Raw genomic sequence first — 22047 nt, forward strand, 5'->3', positions numbered from 1 at the left:
AAATCAAAGATCAGCAACCTCGTCCGTCGAGCGCGTGAGTCATCTCCATCCGATAATCAATATTGTGTCTACTGAAGGAAGGTACGATGGACAAATTGAAATAAGTGGAATAAGCGAAAAAGGGCGAAAATGAGATTTACAGGAAAATGTTTTGTTAATGAAATGATTCGAAATTTAATTTATAAAAGTTTTGTTTGTCCTACGCAATAATACGTGAGGTTGATGGAGATTATACGACACGGACTAGGTAATACAATTTTATTCCGACTACCTCTGCCAGGTTTGAATGTATGATCTTCGAATTTAGCAGCTGACACTACTGCTGATCCAGAGAACAAAATTTTTAAAAATTTAACTTGTTCAGTAGAACGAGCGAGATTGGCTCGATATAGTCAATCTTTCCTTCCACTAGTGTACTGAAAACGAGAAAATATATCGTCCATCATTATTCTCTTAACCAGTGTGCTGAATAGATTTGGAGAATGGAGTATTTATCATATCAATCCATCCCGCCAACGAAGTGTACGACAGCTTTTTAGAATGTAAGGTAAAGAAGACTGAAAATATAGGAATGTAAATAATGTTGACATGCCATGAAGTATGAAATTAAATGCAAGTTGGATGGTGGAAACAAAAAAATAATATCATGAATACAATGAGATTTACTCTGTGTAACATTCTGCAGGCGCTGTTTCATAATTGCAGGCTGCCTTAATAGACCTGTCTACTTTTTTTCCGACATTTAATAACCGTGTAATTCTCCCCCACTTCATATTTCTTTCTATGTTATTTCAGGAACATATAATTAGCTTCAACAGTACACTTTTATCATGTTGACTCTACTTAAGAAATTATAGACATCATATTTAATTCCCTTAGGCTACAATAGATAATGTGATAAACCTGAATACTATTCATTAGCTGTAGCACCCGTGGGTGAAGGGATAAATGGTTTAATATGTGAATAATGGCGAGGACATGTTCGGCTCGCCAGGTACAGGTCTTTCAATTTGACGCCATCTACGAGTCATGATGAGGACGAGACATACACCCAGTCCCCGTGCCAGAGAAATTAACCAATGATGGTTAGAATTCCAGACCCTGCCGGGAATCGAACCCGGACCCTCGTGACCAAAGACCAGCACGCTAACCAATTAGCCATGGAGACGGACCATAGACAAGTGAGCAAGTGTCTGTCAGCGGCTTTACGTCACACCCACACAGATGGGTCTTATGGCGACGATGGGACAGGAGAGGGCAAGGACTGGGAAGGAAGCGACCGCGGTCTTAAGTAAGGCAAAATCCCGCATTTTCCTGGTGTGAAAATGGGAAACCACGGAAAACCATCTTCAGGGCTGCCAGTAGTGGGGTTCGAACCCCACTATCTGCCAAAAGCAAGCTGATAGTTACGTGACGCAAACCACACAGCTACAGCATCAGCCTACAAGTGCCTTGTTAAAAACTGAAATCTATGGCCTCGCCAAACTTGCACCAAACTTGTATATTACCATTCGCTCAAAATTGCCATTGATCATGCATTGTCCATGGTGCATTGTAAGGCCTTCGGTGACGTATTTCCTAAATACACGTTGCAACATCAAAGAATACTGAATGCCTAGGCAACGCCAGAAATGTTAAGTTCAATTCGTTCCACACCAACCCACTAGCATACCGTCATTCGAACTCGGATGACATACTATTTGCCTTAAGCAGCTGCTGATGTTCAGTATTTACGTTATTTTATGTATTTATTTATTTATTTATTTATTTATTTATTTATTTATCCGCCTCTGTGGTGTAGTGGTTAGCGTGACTAGCTGCCATCCCCGGAGGCCCGGGTTCGATTCCCGGCTCTGCCACGAAATTTGAAAAGTGGTATGAGGGCTGGAACGGGGTCCACTCAGCCTCGGGGGGTCAACTGAGTAGAGGTGGGTTCGATTCCCACCTCAGCCATCCTGGAAGTGGTTTTCCGTGGTTTCCCACTTCTCCTCCAGGCGAATGCCGGGATGGTACCTAACATCCCTTCCAATCTTCCCATCCCTCCACAAGGCCCCTGTTCAGCATAGCATGTGAGGCCGCCTGGGCGAGGTACTGGTCATTCTCCCCAGTTGTATCCCCGACCAAGAGTCTGAAGCTCTAGGACACTGCCCTTGAGGCGGTAGAGGTGGGATCCCTCGCTGTGTCCGAGGGAAAAGCCGACCTTGGAGGGTAAACAGATGATGATGATGATGATGATGATTTATTTATTTATTTATTTATTTATTTATTTAATTGAGAGGCCTCAACGAGGAAAGCTCACTTTAAGGGACTATATACAATATATAGGACATATGCATAATATTCAAACATAAAATCATATTCAAGATGTGTGATAAATGAGTAAGGTACAATTGAAATTAAAATTGAAACTACTTCAATAATACAAATAACAATCTAAACAAGAAATAGAATAAAACTGAAAGATACTAAATTTTAGCCTAACTAATAACAAAAAAGTGTTTAGATGTTCTTACTTGGTAATTTATAGTTTTTTTGACCAGGTAGGACTGAAACAATAATTTCCTTACCTTAACCTTAAATTCTTTAATAGTTGAAATTATTTTATTTTATTGCATATTTATTGTATATTTTAGACAAACAATTATTCAGACTCGTTGTTTCATAAGTTACTGTACCTGATTGACAGGTATAAATACTCAGATGTCTTCGTGTGTCATGCTGATGTATATCTCTATTATATTGTATGATAAGACAGTTATGAATTTTATTGTTAACGTTTTCGAAAATATAAACAACGGCATTGAATTTAATCTCTAATTCAAAACGTAGTACCCTAGTCTGATCATAAAAGACTAGGTGTTAAATATGGTGCTCCTAACAAATTTATAATGGCCCTATTCTGTAGAATTTTCAGTTGTTTCAGATCTGTTGTATACCTGTGACCTGAAATGAAAACCGTGTAAATTATGTGAGAATGTATGAAAGAATAACACAAGGATCTTTTCCCCAAATTCGAAAGGCTTCCAGGGATGATAGACTAAGTTATTTCTGGCATGTCAAACCTGGAGATTTACCATCTTATCCTTGTTTTCAGAATGGCAAGCTCGTTGTATCGGCTGCTGCCGCTGCTGCTGGTAGCAGTCTCCTGTTCCGCCGATCTGGAGGTGCTGTACCAGTGGAATTTCCTACCATTCAATCTACCTCCAGGCTTCCCCGCTGGTGACTACGTGCCCGAGAACAATGTATTTACGGGTCTCGAAGTGAGCTGGGATCGTATCTTCGTCGCGCTGCCAAGATTGCGGCCCGGAGTAGCTGCCACTCTTGCGTGGCTACCACGAGACGTCAACCATCAAGGAGTGGCACTAGGTGGCAGCTCCCCATTACTACAGGTAACAGCTAGAACTAATCACTAGAATATGTAACCATATGGCATTTCATTATACATGAAAGTAGATATACAGGGTGGTCGAAAATAACGTGAACTGCGTATATGAGCGTTAGAGGATTGATCATACTGATAAATAATTTGAAACCGAGCTCGATATCTGCAGTCGCTTAAGTGCGGCCAGTATCCAGTATTCGGGAGATAGTAGGTTCGAACCCCACTATCGGCAGCCCTGAATATGATTTTCCGTGGTTTCCCATTTTCATACCAGGCGAATGCTGGGGCTGTACATTAATTAAGGCCACGGCCGCTTCCTTCCCACTCCTAACCCTTTCCTGTCCCATCGTCGCCATAAGACCTATCTGTGTCGGTGCAACGTAAAGCAACTAGCAAAAAAAAAAAAATAATAATAATTTGAACAAAATATTTCGATATTTCGAGCCGGTGCCATTTCATTAGCTGCTGAAGTTAGCCAATCAGATCGCTCGTGGGCGAATTCAAATGGTCTTTGCGAGCGGCGTTGCTAAAGGTTGCTGGATATTTGCGGTCACGGACATTTGCGGTACTGAGATAAACTTGTGCCCACTCACAGAAATTCCCCAGCAGTCACAGGTTATTTGCTATCACTGGAGCACAGGGTGAGCATCATTAGCTTAATTTCAGGGTATCCCCGCTAACCTGCCTGGGCTCCTTCTCGCTCATTCTAGATCAACATTCTGGAGCAAGTGTGATGGGAATCAGCATTTTAAGACATATAATTTACTGTCAACCGAATTATTATATGTGTTCGAGTTTAGAGGTTGTTCATTAAATAACCAATTGGTCTACAGAAAAGCCATTGATGTCATAATTTTCCTCGTCTCATTTTAAGTTTCATATTACGTTAGGTTTTGAATTTGTAATTATTTAAATGTTTTATCGCAGGTGGAACGCAATAAGTGCCCGTTTTTAAATGTGTTTCCACCATACGTCAATTTTAAGAAATTGTTACTCAAAATCCCGTCGTCTGTCCTAATCCGACTTTCAACATAATATACATTGGGATGTCTTATTCGTTATTGTTTATAAATTGCAGAATTTTATCTCTCCAAAAGCATGAATTGTTCTTCTCCGTCAGACACATCTAGTTGACGATTCCATGTTGACTTTCCCTATACTTTCTGTACATATAACCATTGTAATGTGCACAACGATTTACCCTATTATTAACTGTCAACTCCATTTCAGCACAACCGGGCGAGTTGGCCGTGCGCGTAGAGGCGCGCGGCTGTGAGCTTGCATCCGGGAGATAGTAGGTTCGAATCCCACTATCGGCAGCCCTGAAAATGGTTTTTCGTGGTTTCCCATTTTCACACCAGGCAAATGCTGGGGCTATACCTTAATTAAGGCCACGGCCGCTTCCTTCCAACTCCTAGGCCTTTCCTATCCCATCGTCGCCATAAGACCTATCTGTGTCGGCGCGACGTAAAGCCCCTAGCAAAAAAAAAAAAAAAGCTTTTCAGCACACAACAGTAAATACAAGGTGCGGACAAAATATTGGAGCGGTTGCAAAAAATCCTGTTTGTTTATTGTTAGTTCTAACGTTTCAAAATTATATAGACAGAGAAAAACTCACTAAGTTTTTTTATGAGCCTACAAGTGCTCGATATGTGCTCCATGAGCGACTCTACACACATTAACTCTATAGTCAAGTTCGCCCCACATCCGACGTAGCATGTCACTGTCAATTTGACCAAAGGCGTTGATGATGCGGACCCGCAGTTCTTTTAGATTGGCCGGTAATGGTGGCGTAAAAACTGCGTCTTTCACATAACCCCATACGAAGAAGTCGCAAGGGGTGAGGTCAGGAGAGCGTAGAGACCATGACACGATACGACCGATCCATTTTTCTGGAAGTCTGCTGTTCAGAAAGTCACGAACATCAACATGGAAATGAGGTGGAGCACCATCCTGTTGGTAGATGAAGTTCATGCTATAAGTCTCCAACTGTGGCATGAGCCAATTCTCCAGCATATCCAGGTAGATGTGCCCTGTAATGTATTTTTCAGCGAAGAAGAAGAGAACGTAAACTTTAAATTTCAAGATGGCACAGTGAACATTGAGCTTAGGAGAGTCACGTAGGTGTCATGGCCTCCACGCTCTCTTGACCTCACCCCTTGCGACTTCATCATATGGGGTTATGTGAAAGACGCAGTTTGTATGCCACCATTACCGGCTGATCTAATAGAACTGCGGGCCCGCATCATCAGCGCCTCAAATTGACAGCGACATGCTACGTCGGATGTGGGACGAACTTGACTACAGAGCTGATGAGTGTAGAGTCACTCATGGAACACATATCGAGCACTTGTAGTCTCATAAAAATTTTTTGTGAGTTTTCTGTCTGTCTATATAATTTTGTAATGTTACAAAAAATTATAAACAAACAGGAATTTTTTTGAAACGCCTCCAATCATTTGTGCGCAGCCTGTACAGTGCGATATAGAATGATGCTTGTGGCTGAAGGTATCAGTCTCTAAATAATGCGCGCGAGAGAAGAATGTTGATCTAGAGGGAGAGAGTAGGATCCCAGGCAGGTTAGCGGGGATACCCCGAGATTAAGCTAATGAAACCCACCAGGAATTTCTGTGAGTGGGCACAAGTTTATCTCGGTGACCGCAAATGTCCGGACAACGTTTCTAAATCTGCACGTGGGTTAAGACCGGCTTGAGAGCACCGATCGAAGAAATAAACTTCGCCAGGGGAAAATTTGAATATGGACCTCCGAGCTGACAGGATTCCGCCATACCAAACAGTGCTACTGTGACACTGGCTCAAACGCACGGTGTGTTTGTTTGATGCTGATTTCTCGATATGGCTCTTAAGACACGTGCAGGTTTAGCAACACAAAGCCCATGTGATTTCGCCCGCGATGCGATCTGATTGGCTTCTTTCTTTTTCAAATTATTTATCAGCGTGACCAACCCTCTTACGCTCATATACCAGGTTCACGTTGTTTCCGATCTCCCCGTATACACACATCTTCATTGTACACTGTTATGCCTTTCAACCTTCAATCTGCAAGCCTGTGTGAATTAACTAAACGCCTCCAAAGTCCTCTATCTCTAACTAGCACGTAGACTCGTTACGTTCCACACGTCTTATCTTCGAATAGAAACGGATTCTAACCATGCTCTTCTTGTTCTCCCTCTACTTTTCTTACCCTCCATTTGCCTCACCACTGAAACCTGTTCCTCCGTATCGCTTCATCTATACAGTTCATTCGTAACTTAGCCTTTACCTCCTCATTCTGAGTACCCTCCTGACATTGTTCCCACCTGTTTGTAACAGGGCTTGTTCTCGTTACTTTCATGCCCGTTATGTCTAACTAACGATGGCAGAAGTAAGGAACACATAAAATGCAGACTAGCACAAGCAAGGAAGAGCTTTAAGAAAAGAAATTTGCTCACTTCAAACACTGATATAGGAATTAGAAAGATGTTTCTGAAGGCTTTCGTCTGGAGCGTGGCATTGTATGGAAGTGAAACATAGACGATAACTAGCTCTGAAAGAAAGAGAACAGAATCTTTTGAAATGTGGTGTTACAGAAGAATGCTGAAGGTTAGATGGATAGATCGAATCAGGAATGAAGAGATACTGTATCGAATTGGTGAGAAGCGATAGGTTTGGCTAAATTTAACGAGAAGAAGAGATAGAATGATAGGCCCATCTTAAGACACCCAGGACTTGTTCAGTTGGTTTTGAAGGGAGTGTAGACGGTAAGAAAGTAATGAAGTAAATAAGGTATGAATATGACAAGCAGATTAGAGCAGATGTAGGATGCAATAGTTACGTAGAAATGAAAAGGTAAGTACAGGATAGGGTGGTATGGAGAGCTGCATAAAACCAGTCTATGGACTGATGACTCAAACAACAACATTTCTAACTTACGAATAAAATCTCTTGAGTCCACACAGCAAAACGGGAGCTCATTGCATTAGCTTTGCTGCGCCTTGATTCAGTATCAATTATTATCCTATCATCCTGGAAAAATACACGTCCTAGATACCTGAAGGTATCTACAGTATCTGTTCCAGCTTTGTATTCCCAACCTGGCATTCAGTTCTCTTAGGTTTCTTACCTACTGACATCACTTTTGTCTTGGAAAGGCATATCATACTCATTCCACCAATATTCAAGTTCCAAGATATTAGTTAGCAGGCTTTCATGCATAATCTTCCATTAAAACCAAGTCGTCAGTGTAGACCATACTGCTTACCGCTTATTACATTTCCACCTAACTGAATCCCTCCCTCCTGCCACCTCATATATTCCAGTAGATGATCCATGTAAACTATAAACAACAAAGGTGAAATATTACAGCCATATAGCCTGAACCAAGAACTCAATCTAACATCAATTCTCACTACAATCCAATTGTCAACATAAATGCCTTGACTGCTTTTAATAATCAACCCCTATTCCCATAACCCCCCATTACGACCAAAACATTTTCCCCTGAGTACTCTGTCATATGCCTTCTCTAGATTTACGAAACTTAAATATCTATTCCTCTCATCGTCGTCATCATCATCATCATCATCATCATCATCATCATCATCATCATCATCTTCTTCTTCTTCTTCTTCTTCTTCTTCTTCTTCTTCTTCAGGTTAAGCCTTGACGCCGCAGCCATAGATGTCTGTCTTGAGCCAGTCTTTTCAACTCAGTGTAGGTCTTGCAGTTCATCCTCTCGTAGCGTATTTTAATTACCTGGCGCGTACTGAAAATCTGATCCTGAGAGTCCCTCTGTGGTCTGGAATCACGCTGGTTTTCATCCAACTTACAACGACTGTTTTTAAGTTCCACGATATTAGATTGCACATTTTAGGCTTTCAGTACAGGCTACCAGTAAGATCAAGTCGTGAATGAAAGTATTAACAATATTTCGTATGGCTTTTGCTAGCTTGATATGATCGTATCGTAAGTTTTAGGAAGTCAAGAAAACTGAAAATTTAAGTGTACGGCTGAGTTATTTTTTTAGCTAGCAATTGTATTTTGAATACTACTAGTGTTGGAATTTTTGTGGCAGCAAAATCCGCCCTTACTGGTGAATTGTTATTATTACGCTTAATCTAGTTCTCTTACTTTTTGTAGAGACCGATTATTATCTGATAGCGCAAATCTTCGCCAAACGAGAGATAGAAGGAGAGAGGTTGACGGGTGGAAAGATGATGAAGGACCAAGCGAGTTGGATACGTGGCTCACTTAACTGAATCTTTCCTTGCCATCTTAATACATTTCAGTAGATGATCCATGAAAATTATAAACAACAAAGGCGAAATATTACAGCTATATGTAACCCCTGAACCAAGAACTCAATCTAACATCAATTCTCACTGTAACCCAACTGTCAACATAAATGCCTTTGACTGTATTCTGGAGATCGTGGGTTAGAACCCCACTACCGGTAGCCCTGAAGATGTTTTTTTTTCGTGCTTTACCATTTTCACACCAGATAAATGCTGGAACCAGGGTCACTTCCTTCTCAGCCCTAGCCCATTACCATCTCATTGTCGTCATAAGACCTGTCTGAACTGGTGCGTAGTGAACGAAAAAAGATTGTAGAGCGAGTAACTGGTGTACTGCTCCACTACGGCCACAGCCAAACACATTTCAAAAGTGAGATGGTATCGGCTGAGCTGAAGTCAATAGAATAGTCAACCACGGCTGTTTCGTGGTTATGGTGTGTTTGGTGATGCCCTAGGCTCACTGTTAACAAAGCCATAGCATCCCTCTGCTGGAAAATTTCCTGATTCGTTAGAAATGTCTCGCCACACGCAGAACTGTGCAGTGAATTTAGATCCAAAATAACTCGAACTGAAAGTTCACTATCCGAAATATAACAGAGAGAATGTGAGAGAAATTATTTTTCTCGACAATATTGTTCAAATGCTTGCCAAATGGAAACAAAATAACTTTCTTTAAAGCAACAATTAGCCTGCGTCCAGTCTCACCCGACAAAATGTTCTTGCAGGAGACTGCTCTCGGCCACACGACGGAACTTCTATTTTCAATAAATCAGATAAGTAACAAGGGAATAGCACTGATTCTCAGAAATTATTATTATTATTATTATTATTAGGTCACACCGACACAGATAGGTCTTATGGCGACGATGGGATAGGAAAGGTTTAGGAATGGGAAGGAAGCGGCTGTGGCCTTAATTAAGGTACAGCCCTAGTAATTGCCTTGTGTGAAAATGGAAAACAATAGAAAACCATCTTTACGGCTGCCGACAGTGGGGCTCGAACCCACTATCTCCCAGATGCAAGCTCACAGCTGCGCTCCCCTAACCGCACGGCCAACTCGCCCGGTCAGACATGATTTATATTGTTTATCATATAGGCCTACGTGTCTCTGCCTTTCTCGACAGATGGTTTTGCTGTGGCCAATAGTTTTAAATCTGTAGCTTCTCCGCCCGTAAGCATTATGTAAGGTTAACCTTAAATATAAACATGATATACTCTATAATACAGTGTGTCCCACTCCTAGCGGGGCCGGCAGTCAACATGCACATGCACGCTTCGAGCAGTGTATTCATAACCTCATGCTGACTCACTGCATAGCCACAAAGTGGTGAGTTACTCCAGTTTGTGTGTCGTAGGAAGCCGTGAAGTGATGCGTTTGTTGCAAGATTAAGTGTGGCTGAATTACAGTAGAATTAATTAGATTAATTACATTACTAAACCGTTGAAATGTCAGTGAAATTCACGCTTGAACAAAGAGTTTTTATGTATGGCACATATGTAACAACGGAGTCATGTAGAGTGTGTTTAGGACATTTCTGCATAGATTTCTCGGTATTTCAGTTCCAGGTAGAGAAACAGTTTGATGTCTAGTGAATAAATTAAGAAGAACGGGAACACTAAATGCTGTAATTCCTGAACAGAAACGAAGGGTTCTATCGGAAGAAAATTTCGACAACATTAACACATCATTCGTACGATCTCCCACTAAATTTGTACGACGCGTTGCACGACAAGACGGTATCTAAAAATTCTCAGTATATAGGGCAATTGGGACAATTACGCAACAGGAACTTATGCGTGTGAATAGCAATTTCAATAGAAAATGCCAGGAATGTTTGAATGTTAAAGGACACCACTTTCAAAACCCCCTGTAAAAAAAAGTTTAGTAATCATGATAAAGGCTATGGGGTGCATAAATAAGCAAAAAAATGTAAAAATATCGGTAGTAGAATACGCGGAATGTTATGACTATACCGTTCGGAACATGCATGTTGTCTCTTGGCCCAGCTGGGAGTGGGACACACTATATAACGAACAATATCTTCGAGAAAAATTACTCCTCTCACAAAATGAAATGAAATGGCGTATGGCTTTTAGTGCCGGGAGTGTCCGAGGACACGTTCGGCTCGCCAGATGCAGGTCTTCTGATTTGACACCCGTAGGCGACCTGCGCGTCGTGATGAGAATGAAATGATGATGAAGACTACACATACACCCAGCTCCCGTGTCAGCGAAATTAACCAATTATGGTTAACATTCCCGACCCTGCAGGGAATCGAACCCGGAACCCCTGTGGCCAAAGGCCAGCACGCTAACCATTTAGCCATGGAGCCGGACACTCCTCCCACATTCACTCGGTTATATTTCGGATTGTGAACTTTGTCAGCCAGAGAGGGAATGGAACGATACTAGGATGCAAAAATGCTTCTAAAAATGTGTAACAATAGGTTATTGTGGTATCTAATGACCGTAGACATCTAAAAAAAATGAAACCGTTCACACTGGCTCACGTAAACACAGACACGAGCGTTCAATGAACGGTTAACATAGAAGCTTACAAAGTCCAACCTTCCATGTTTAAGTTAATGCGGACCGTAAGAAATCAGCCAATCAGAACGTACTGCTGTTCAGATGTTAGAAGCTGGACAATAGCGTCGTTGGATAAAATTCTGGTTACAATTAATCAGACTCATTATGCTTGTATGACAAGAAAAACAGACCATGCAAAGATGCAGTGTTAAGAACCAACGCATGGGGATCAATTTCTCGCAAATAAAATTGCGAAGGGAAGTTCTAAGTATGTATTTTATGTTATTGTACGTACATAACTATTTCAATCAATCAAACACTGAGTGCTGTCCACCACATGGCAGATTCCCTATCAGTTGTTTTGTTTCCTAAATGATATCAACCAAAGAAGTTGAAAATTTATCTAACATCTCCTTTGTTAAATTATTCCAATCCCTAACTCCTCTTCCCATAAATGAGTATTTGCCCCACTTTGTCCTCTTGAATTCAACTTTATCTTCATCTTTCTCCTAAATCACAGCTCAAGCTTTTTCGTGTACTAATATCATTCCAAGTCATCTCTTTACTGACAGCTCTGAACATACAGTACCACTCAGTTGACCTGTTCATCTACTTACTCCTAGCCAGGTTTGCAACATTTGCGTAACACTACACTTTTGTCGGAAATCACTCAGAACAAATCGTGCTTCTTTTCTTAGAATTTTTTCCTTTCATGTATCAAGTAATCCTGGTGAGGATCCCATTAGTAGTATTTGTTGTTGTTGTTTAGTAATTATGTTTTAACCTTACTTTATTATAACTTGTAACGTTAAGCTAGTAGTAAGCTCAATCTATATTTTTGTAAGTCATAGTGTTAAGTACTGGAAATCATTAAGTTGTGTATGAAACTGTACATAATGATTCTGGATTCAGAATGTTAAACTAGTAGTATTTCTTGTAATATTTTTTTTCCATGGAATTGCTTCTTGTACTCGTGTTGTTGTTGTTGTTGGGTAGCTATGATTTTAACTTCAATTTATTATCACTTGTAGTGTTAAGCACTGGAAATACTTAAGTGTGTGTGAATTTGTATATGATGATGCTGGATTTCGAAAGTTAAACTGGTAGTATTTCTTGTCATATTTCCTTTCCATGGAATTGCTTGTTGTACTCTTGTTGTTTGTTTGTTTGTTTGTTTGTTTGTTTGTTTGTTGTTGTTGTTGTTGGGTAATTATGTTAACTTTACTTTATTATTACACTACAATAAGTGACCATTGCCACCGGGGTATTTCCCATTTGCGATATATTTGTTAATAATAATAATAATAATAATAATAATAATAATAATAATAACAATACACCGGAACTATACTCTAATTGGGGTCTTACCTGTGACTTACATGCCCTCTCCTTTACATCCTTAGTACAACCCCTAAATATCCTCATAACCATATGAAGAGATCTGTAACTGTTATTTAAAATCCTCTTTATGCGATTACCCCAATGAAGATCTTTTTTTCCTTATATTAAAACCTAGGGTACATAAGAGGGATTCCTATGAGGTACTTTCACCCCCATCAACACAGTAAATAAATTTAGAGACTTTTCCTCTTGGTGAAACTCACAGACTGACTTTTCACCCCGTTTACCCTCATTCCATTCCCATTTTGAATAAGCTGTCGGCTATAGAGTATACAAATGTATTTATTCTTTTTTCTCATTGGCTAATATTTACACTTGTGTCCTTCATTGTGATAACGTTTAATCTCCATTGTGAATGGGGTCGTTGCACCTACAAAAAAAAAAACATTATGTGAAACATTTTACCGTAGAACTTTGGCCTGTAAGGTTCTGATGCTGGCCGCATGGTCATCCGATGCCTAATGCCATTAGAAAATAATAATAATAATAATAATAATAATAATAATAATAATAATAATAATAATAATAATAATTCAATATTGTTCTTGCTCTTCGTAATGTGCCACGGGTCAGTATTTCTCCAAAAATATTTTCACACTAGCCGTAGTACCCGTCTTTCATGGAACAACATACAGAATGTGCAAAGTTATCTAACTCCCCAGCTACACTCATGTTCATAAAAAACCAAAACACTTTGAAAGACTAGAGATAGAAAATTCATATTCACAGGACATGTGCATTATTATATTTTGAAGAAATGATAAGCATTTGAATCATGTCGGCCCTCAGGTTCAAGGTCCACATTGATATCTCGGCGCACCACCACCGACTGGTAAAATATGCCTAAACTCTCGCTGTCGCTATAAACCGAAGGTAAGGGATCAGTGTGACTTGAGCGGACGTGCAGGATGCCTCGCAGACATATTGCGAGAACCGTACCGTCAAATAAATGAGTTTGAAAGAGGGCGCATTATTGGCATGAGAGAACGTGATGCATCCATCCAGGAAATTGCTACTTATGTGGGACGAAGTGTGTCGGCAGTGCAACGGGTGTGTACAGAATGGTTCACAGAAGGCCGTAGAACACGACGAGATGGGTCTGGTCGCACCACCCAGACCACCCCCCGAAAAGATCGAGACCTCATCCGAATGGCATTGCAGGACAGATCTGCGTCCTCCTCGGTTCTGGCGGAACAGTGTAACATATCGTGCATTTGGGGACAGGAATGGCAGCAGACAGTATTTTCGGACGAATCCAGGTTATGTTTGTTTGAAAATGATGGCCGCATTTTGTTCGCCGCAGACTGGGGGAAAGACATCACATTGACTGCATTCGCACAAGACATACAGCGCCATCTCAACGCCTTATCGTGTGTGTGGGGAGGGGGGGGGAAGGGGGTGCTATTGGGTACAACCACAAATCACAGTTGGTGCGTGTCCAGGCACTGTGACCAGTTTGACCTACGTGAATGACATCCTGCGACCCGTTGCCATACCCTTTCTGCACGACACCCCAGGCGCCATATTTCAGCAGAACAAGGCGCGACCACATATTGCTGCATGAACACGTGCCTTCTTGTTGTCACAGGATGTCAGACTGTTGCCCTGGTCCGCCCGATCACCGGACTTGTCACCAACCGAAAATGTGTGGGATTTTGTGAAAGATGAACTGTGGAACCAGGTGAATGCAGCATCGATGGGTATACACAGGAAGCCATTCGCGCGTCATACGCGTCGATGCCATCACGCATGGAACAAGTTATGAGCGCCCATGGAGCACTCAGTGCCTACTACGCAACAGGACACATGCTGAACCTAAGTGACTGAAATGCTAATCGTTTCTGCAGAACATACTAATGAACATGTCCTGTGAATAAGAACTTCCTATCTCCAATCTTTCAATGTGTTCTGTTTTTATAAACATGAGTGTACTTTCCTCCAATATTCAGGCGGGCTGTTTTACTCGGGACGCAGCAGCAATACCATCTATCGGAGATGAGTGGCAGCAGAAGAGATAAATCACATTACAATAATTTTCAATGTAATGTCATTGCTAATCACTTTTATGAGCTTTTTATATTGTAGGCCTTCATATTTAGTTTTCTTCCAACTCTGTGATATTAGGACATCTACTGTAAAGGGAGTCCTTTCTACATTCATGATTCCCTCTTATTCTTCAAGCGATCTTTCCTTCAAAACTGTTCTAATATTTTAATAATCATCTTCACAAATTTCCTTGTCGACATGGACCGATCACAAAACGATCGCCAGTTAACACGATTAAACAACATTATCATAGTCGGTATGGGTAAAATTGAATAAGACGTAAATATTCGGAACTTGTATTCTATATAACTTATTTTATGTCATGCTTTCCGGTAGGGCCAATAACATAGGTATTAAAAAATAGGCACCTTCTCCTAAACTACCGTTTCATTCAGTACGAACAACATTATTTACAGCCTAGATTGTAGTGCCTTATTTCCCGACTTTATGTACCGATTTTCGTTTAAGTCATCTTCAGCCATGTCCACGTGATGAGGGCACACAGACAGACAGACAGACAGACAGACAGACAGACAGACAGACAGACAGACAGACAGACAGACAGACAGACAGACAGACAGACAGACAGAATGTTAAAAAGTGCATTCCCTTTTTACTGTGGACATGACCGATACAAAATACCATTCTTTTTGAATTCTGAATAGTGTACAGACAAAACTGATTTTATATAAATAGATAGATAGATAGATAGATAGATAGATAGCGGTTTTCTCAGACGCAACGAGAATATGATGTAATGTAAGGTGTGTTTTTCCAGGCCTACCCTAACTGGCGGTGGCACTCTCGAGAAGCCAACTGTTCGGGTTTGATCTCAGTGTACCGGATGCGAGCTGACCGATGTGACCGACTGTGGGTGTTGGACAGTGGCCTCATGGACAGTCTGGGTTCCTTCACCCCGGTGTGTCCACCGAAACTACTCACTTTCGACCTGCGAACCAACCAGCTGGTACGTAGCGTCGTCTTCCCGTCCGATGTGAGGCGTCTCAACTCCCTCTTCACGAACCTGGTCCTGGACGATGAGGGTGCGCAGACCTGCGATGATATGGTGATCTACATCAGCGACACAGCCGCTCCTGGTCTGGTGGTTTACGACGTCAAGAGGGACTCCACGTGGCGCATCTCACATTCTACAATGTGGCCCTCTCCAGACTTCAGCACCTTCGAGGTAAGTGGATATTACAGAAAAATTAAAAATTATCTACATTTTGTGCAAAAATGCTTAGTTTCTGGAAATTTCATCTGTTAATAATTGTTTTAAAAACAAAACTAGGCGAATTATCAGCTATTCTTAGCATTCATCATACGAGAAGGAGAAAAACATGATACCCCGAAGAATGAAGATATTGGCCAAATTTGACTTAGAGAAGTTCATCAGGAGTCACATCGTGCAACGAATTTTGTTTCATCGCTGCGAAAAGAACATAGGTTAATAAACAAAGGATAAAATAAAAATCCACAGCCTGTCTCCAGTCATTCGACCGGATCAGGAATGGATTGAATGTAGCCCCCATCTAGCGGTGAGGATAGGAATTGTGCCGGCTGCCGAAGTCTGTCGCTCTCCTCTGGGGCAATGATTAATGAATGACAGATGAAATGAAATTATATTGGAGAGTGTTGCTGGAATTAATTATGACAGGGAAAACCGGAGTACCCGGAGAAAAACCTGTCCCACCTCCGCTTTGTCCAGCACAAATCTCACATGGAGGGACCGGGATTTGAACCACGGAACTCAGTGGTGAGAGGCCGGCGCGCTGTCGCCTGAGCCAAGGAGGCTCTAAATAAAGGATGGATGCCTGGAAATTTGTCATTACAAACAAAGTGTTGAATTTCTCTTTAGGAAAAATAAAATGATCATAAATCTTTCAATACATGAAACTACATAATAATAATAATAATAATAATAATAATAATAATAATAATAATAATAATAATGTTATTTGCTTTACGTCCCACTAACTACTTTTTCAGTCTTCGGAGACGCCGAGGTGCTGGAATTTAGTCCCGCGGGAGTTCTTTTACGTGCCAGTAAATCCACCGACACGAGGCTGACGTATTTGAGCACCTTCAAATACCACCGGACTGAGCCAGGATCGAACCTGCCACGTTGGGGTCAGAAGGCCAGCGCCTTAACCGTCTGAGCCACTCAGCCCGGCACATGAAACTGAAATTGATAACAATTAATTTATTCGCACCTAACGAATCGTTTCTGAAAGACATCTGTATATAATGGGGAGCGGACAAGTGTAGGATTCAGTGCATCGAAAGAACAAAATATAATCATAGCCTATGTACACAATCTCCTTTACGTCGTACCGACACAGATAGCTCTTACGACGACGATTGGATAGAAAACGCCTAGGATGTGGAAGGAAGCGGCCGTGACCTGGCCTAAATTTAGGTACAACCCCAGCATTTAGCTGGTGTGAAAATGGGAAGCCATCTTCAGAGATTCGAACCCACCATTTCCCGAATGCAAGACCACAGTTGCGCAACCCTAACCGAGCGGCCAACTCACTCGCTGCCTCTTTGTTGTAAGAGTTTTCTTTTTTTTTTTTTTTTTTTGCTAGGGGCTTTACGTCGCACCGACACAGATAGGTCTTATGGCGACGATGGGATAGGAAAGGCCTAGGAGTTGGAAGGAAGCGGCCGTGGCCTTAATTAAGGTACAGCCCCAGCATTTGCCTGGTGTGAAAATGGGAAACCACGGAAAACCATTTTCAGGGCTGCCGATAGTGGGACTCGAACCTACTATCTCCCGGATGCAAGCTCACAGCCGCGCGCCTCTATGCGCACGGCCAACTCGCCCGGTGAGAGTTTTCTATACGTCTCCCAAGTCACAGTCATCCATCAATACTTCATATCACAGCCTGCACGATTGTTAAGTAACATCGCGTTACAGATTTTGTATAGAAAATGTGTGTAACATACCGGTAATGCTACAGAATGTGTGACAAAAGTGTAACCATAGCAACCGTGCAGGCGGTACGGATGGATGGTCAGGCAATGTTGCATAGCAACCGTGCAGGCTGGTTGCCATCTGAAATTAGCAGCCGTTGAAGTATGGCCATGACCGGGAAACACATTCATGAACATTCGATTTTCGCAAAGGAAAAAGTGGTTTCTTATTTTTCGTCAATACAAATGGAATAATTTTTTTTTCTGCAGGAACGAGCAGAAAAAAACATAATTTTATGGTCCATAAATGGTTACAGACATCCATTTACACATACTGTTTAGTGAGCACATTGTTGTTCCTGAATATGGAAAACCAATTATTTAAAATCCATTTCTAATTGTGCGATTGCCACTCTAAGAATATGTGATAACACGGAATTTTGAAAGTCTGTTTCTGGATTTTGTATGTTTCTGTAGAAAAAACGCTGCTTCACACTTGTAAGTCCTAGCAAAATTAGAACCAATTTCGAGATCCCATTTTCGTAGGGATAGGCAATATTCTGGTGAGAGCAGTTTCCGAAATTCATATCCGGTAACCTCAGAAGTCTTTATGGATGAGTAACATAAAAGTTCATAAGGATCTATTTACAGATGACCTTGCTGAGATTCGAAATCATATATAACGAAATATCAGGGCGAAATATAAAAAGCATGTCCTCAGTTGTAAGACAGGTTGAAGCTTTGAAATAGGATGCAAGGCAGTGAGAATGGGTGGGTCTATTCAACCTACAACCAAACACTGAATTTATGAAGAGCTTGGCTAAAAAGTAAATATTACGTCGACGAAGTGATAAAGTTATGATTTTAGAAACAACTACAACTACAACAACAACTAATAATAATAATAATAATAATAATAATAATAATAATAATAATAATAATAATAATAATAATAATAATAACCATGACCAACGTTAAGGGAGCTCCATCTTCAATCCCTCTAGATGTCTGGAAGGTACCAGAATTCGTAAAGTTTCTGCAGTGAGGTACCTAGGAGAGTGGATATCAGCCAACGAGAATGAAACATTGGCAATAGACACCAGATGTGCCAAGTTGGAGAGGGTATACTACTCCTCCAAGAGCATTTATAATGTTTAAGATTCTTGGAATCTAACTCAGTTATAAGGCCCTCTGTGCTGTACAGCAGTGGTATTCAAAGTGAGGTACGCGCTGTCGTCTCAAGGGGTGTGCATATTTATCGTAGCTTCTCACTGTTTACAGTTCAGAAAAGAGTTGATCCTGATCATTTTTTAAAAAAATCTTGTTTTGATTTAGTGTTTCTGTCTACCACTATTCATTCTGAAATATGTATCAGTTTGTACATCCCATTGACTAGGTACGTAAAAATGTTTACTTAGGCCTACAGTATGCTGCATTCCTCTTATTTAATTTTTCCTGTTTCCACTCACGAGAAAACCACGTTTCTCCATCTCTCTTGTCAAGGCTTGCCGCGTTGCCTGAGAAGGAAACAGAAGACTGAAATTGTCGAATAACTCGGCTATCATCAAGCGATGAAAATGCCAGTTGTCCGGACATTGCTGACCGCTCAGTTTTGAGCTGCTTCTGTAAACTTTACTCCGAAAGAGTTATGAGGTTTCCTTTGATCGGCGACGATAAACAACATGTGACATTAAAGTTCGGTGAATGAAGTCAGAACGGTCGATCCGGCAACACTGGCGACACACAACGCTTCACCTGCTTTGCAGCAGGTTTTGACCACCTGCTCCCAACGTTGTTCAGTTGAGCATCGTGTGTGTGTCGTGTAAGACCTGTTTGACACAGTGCGTGTTTAGTGCGTTGGTTCTGAACTGCGAACAGGAACATGAACGATCAAAAGATCAATGTACAGTTTTGTTTAAAGCATGGCAAGACACGGAAAGAAACGCATGCTATGCTGGTACGTGTTTATGAAGATCAAGCACTGTCCTTGAAGTGTGCGTACGAGTGGTTTGCCCGTTTTCGAGGATGCCGGAAAAGTGTTTCTGACAACCCCCGTAGCGAAAGACCGGCGACCGTAGTTTGATTCCTGGTGTTGCTGGGGTGGGATTTTCACTTGAAAATCCCATGTTATCAGGAAGGACATGCGACCTTAAATCCCCGGACACAAATCTTTCGTACCCCAGTGCGTGCAGAGACCCTGAGTAAGCGGAAAAACCTGCGGATGATGATGATTGTGAATATTATACGGCATCCAGTAACAATCATTTGTTGTTTCTAGTATAATAGCAATATTCTCGTACTTCGGGGATACCAAGATAAAACAGTTGAATTTTTGGGGGTGCGCTAGCCAAGAAGATTGAATACCACTGCTCTAAACTTCTTAATGTCTCTTGATGACCAGGAAGGGGCCACTCAGGATAATAGAGCTCAAGGAACGGAAAGGCTTAAGTAGGATATTAGGACCCATAAGAGAAGAGGATAACGTCTATAGGATCAAGCACAACAATCAGGTCTATGACCATCAGGAAGACAAAATCACATCCAAAAAGAAAAAGCGACTCGCCTTCTACGGCCACTTGACCCGCATGAACCCCTGAGGCTCACCAACAATAATTTCAGCACAACAGGCAGAGGGAAAGCATCCATTATCAACTGGATTACCGCAGTGAAATACAACCTAGTACAATTAGAAATTCCACTAAACGCCAGACAGATCCGACCCCAACTCGGACGGATTATTATGCAAGGTGTCTTCCCAGAGTCTCTCACCAACAAGAAGAATATAGGGACAACCAGGCCGTAGTTGACAGAGGAGAGGAAGCTGGCACACGGCCAGAAAATGAGAGCAATAATAATAATAATAATAATAATAATAATAATAATAATAATAATAATAATAATAATAATAACCGAGATGAACCGACTAGAAGAAACAAAGGGAGATGTGAAATTAACATCATGAAAGAAAGCATACAAAATCACAGAGACTTAGTAATTAAGCAAATTTGCAGAGAAGCTTTTAAAAAGTGAGAAATGGTCAGAAGGGATGATAAGAAGGTGAAAGTCTTGAAGTCACTTAACTTACCAAGATCCCGCGCTTACGTATGTATGCTGATCTGTTTCTAAGCCCTAACTTCGAAACGCCCCTCACCCCACTACTACTTCCACTCCAACTTGACTCACTCGAGGAGTTTTGAAAAAAAAAAAAAAATGTTAGGCATCTTGGGGATAGGCCGGTAAGGTCCTCTGGTGCCAAGTTTGATGTCCCTAGGATGTCTGAAGGTACCTTGTTAATGCATATCTAATTTCATTTTTATACCTGCCTTTGTAGGTTGTTACTCTTCGACTTTCCTTTATTATACTGATTACGCTTTTAAACTTACCAGCGCTGTTGATAGCAATTTAATACATGCAAATAATGTCTTGCAAAGTTAGGTGTGTGTTCTATAAAGGATGGAACGTGCGTATTCGTAGCGGTAACCATCTCCCCAACAGCCTTCTCAAGCAGCTTGTTATGTTAACGTAAGCAGCTTAACTTCATTATCATGTGGCTGTTTCTAGAATCGATATAATACCATTAGCGAGACGAAGACAAACTTTGGCACTTGAGAGAGGTTGGAAATGTTACAATAATCTATATTACATGCTGCCATGCAGATACGACTCTACTGGGGAGACGTAGTGTATACGGTGCACTGTATCTTCTGGTATGGGCTACTTTCACTGACCTGCCGCAGTCTCTCCTTAACTTTGACAAAATGAAATGAGCTATGATAACAGTGTTACGCAGCCAGCCTTTGTTATGAATGGTGTGATTATTTTTATTTGCAATATGCTTTACGTCGCACCGGCACAGATAGGTTTTATAGCAACGATGAGGTAGGTAAGGCCTAGCAGTGGGAAGGAAACGACCGTGGCCTTAATTAAGTTACACACCCTGCATTTGCCTGGTGTGAACATAGGAAACCACGCGAAACCATATTTAGGGCTGTCGACAGTGGAATTCGAACCCACTATCTCCCGAATGCAAGCTGATAGCTACGTAACCCAAACCGCACAACCACTTGCTCGGTCTGAATGGTGTGAACATATCGCTCATAGGGTCGGTTGGTGCATGCATTTCACACTGATATGTAGTAGCAACTTCTCGCTCGGTGAGAAAAGCAACGGGAAACTACCTCGCTCCTCACTTCCCTAGTATGCCTCTTCAGTGACGCGTAGGTCATCAATGGCAGGTGATGGCGGAGCTGTTCCGGATCTAACAAGCTATCGGGCTCAATGCTTAACATACATATTCTAAGATAAGTACTGCGTGCTTTCTGGGTCATCGTCTTCTCCTTCCAGACTTCTCGCGTTCTTTGTCTGAGGTTTTAAGCATCCCCTTCTCTTGTCTCCCCGGCTCATCAGTCCGGTGGTATTTAAACGTCGAAATTGACGAGCAGACAGCCAGAGGGCGTCAGCTTAAACTGTCCTCACACG

General features: G+C 41.4%; 1 protein-coding gene across 1 annotated transcript in view; it reads left to right on the plus strand.

The window, feature by feature from the left end:
- Positions 1-22047, plus strand: part of yellow-e (L-dopachrome tautomerase yellow-e) — a 115275-nt gene that overhangs the window by 61043 nt on the left and 32185 nt on the right. Inside the window, exons 2-3 of the mRNA XM_067149500.2 lie at positions 3095-3389; positions 15431-15838. Coding sequence (XP_067005601.2) covers positions 3096-3389; positions 15431-15838 — 702 coding nt within the window. The 5' untranslated portion in view covers position 3095. The remainder of the gene's footprint in view (positions 1-3094; positions 3390-15430; positions 15839-22047) is intronic.

This window comes from Anabrus simplex, chromosome 6 (genome assembly GCF_040414725.1).
Source record: "Anabrus simplex isolate iqAnaSimp1 chromosome 6, ASM4041472v1, whole genome shotgun sequence".
Taxonomy (NCBI): Eukaryota; Metazoa; Arthropoda; class Insecta; order Orthoptera; family Tettigoniidae; genus Anabrus; species Anabrus simplex.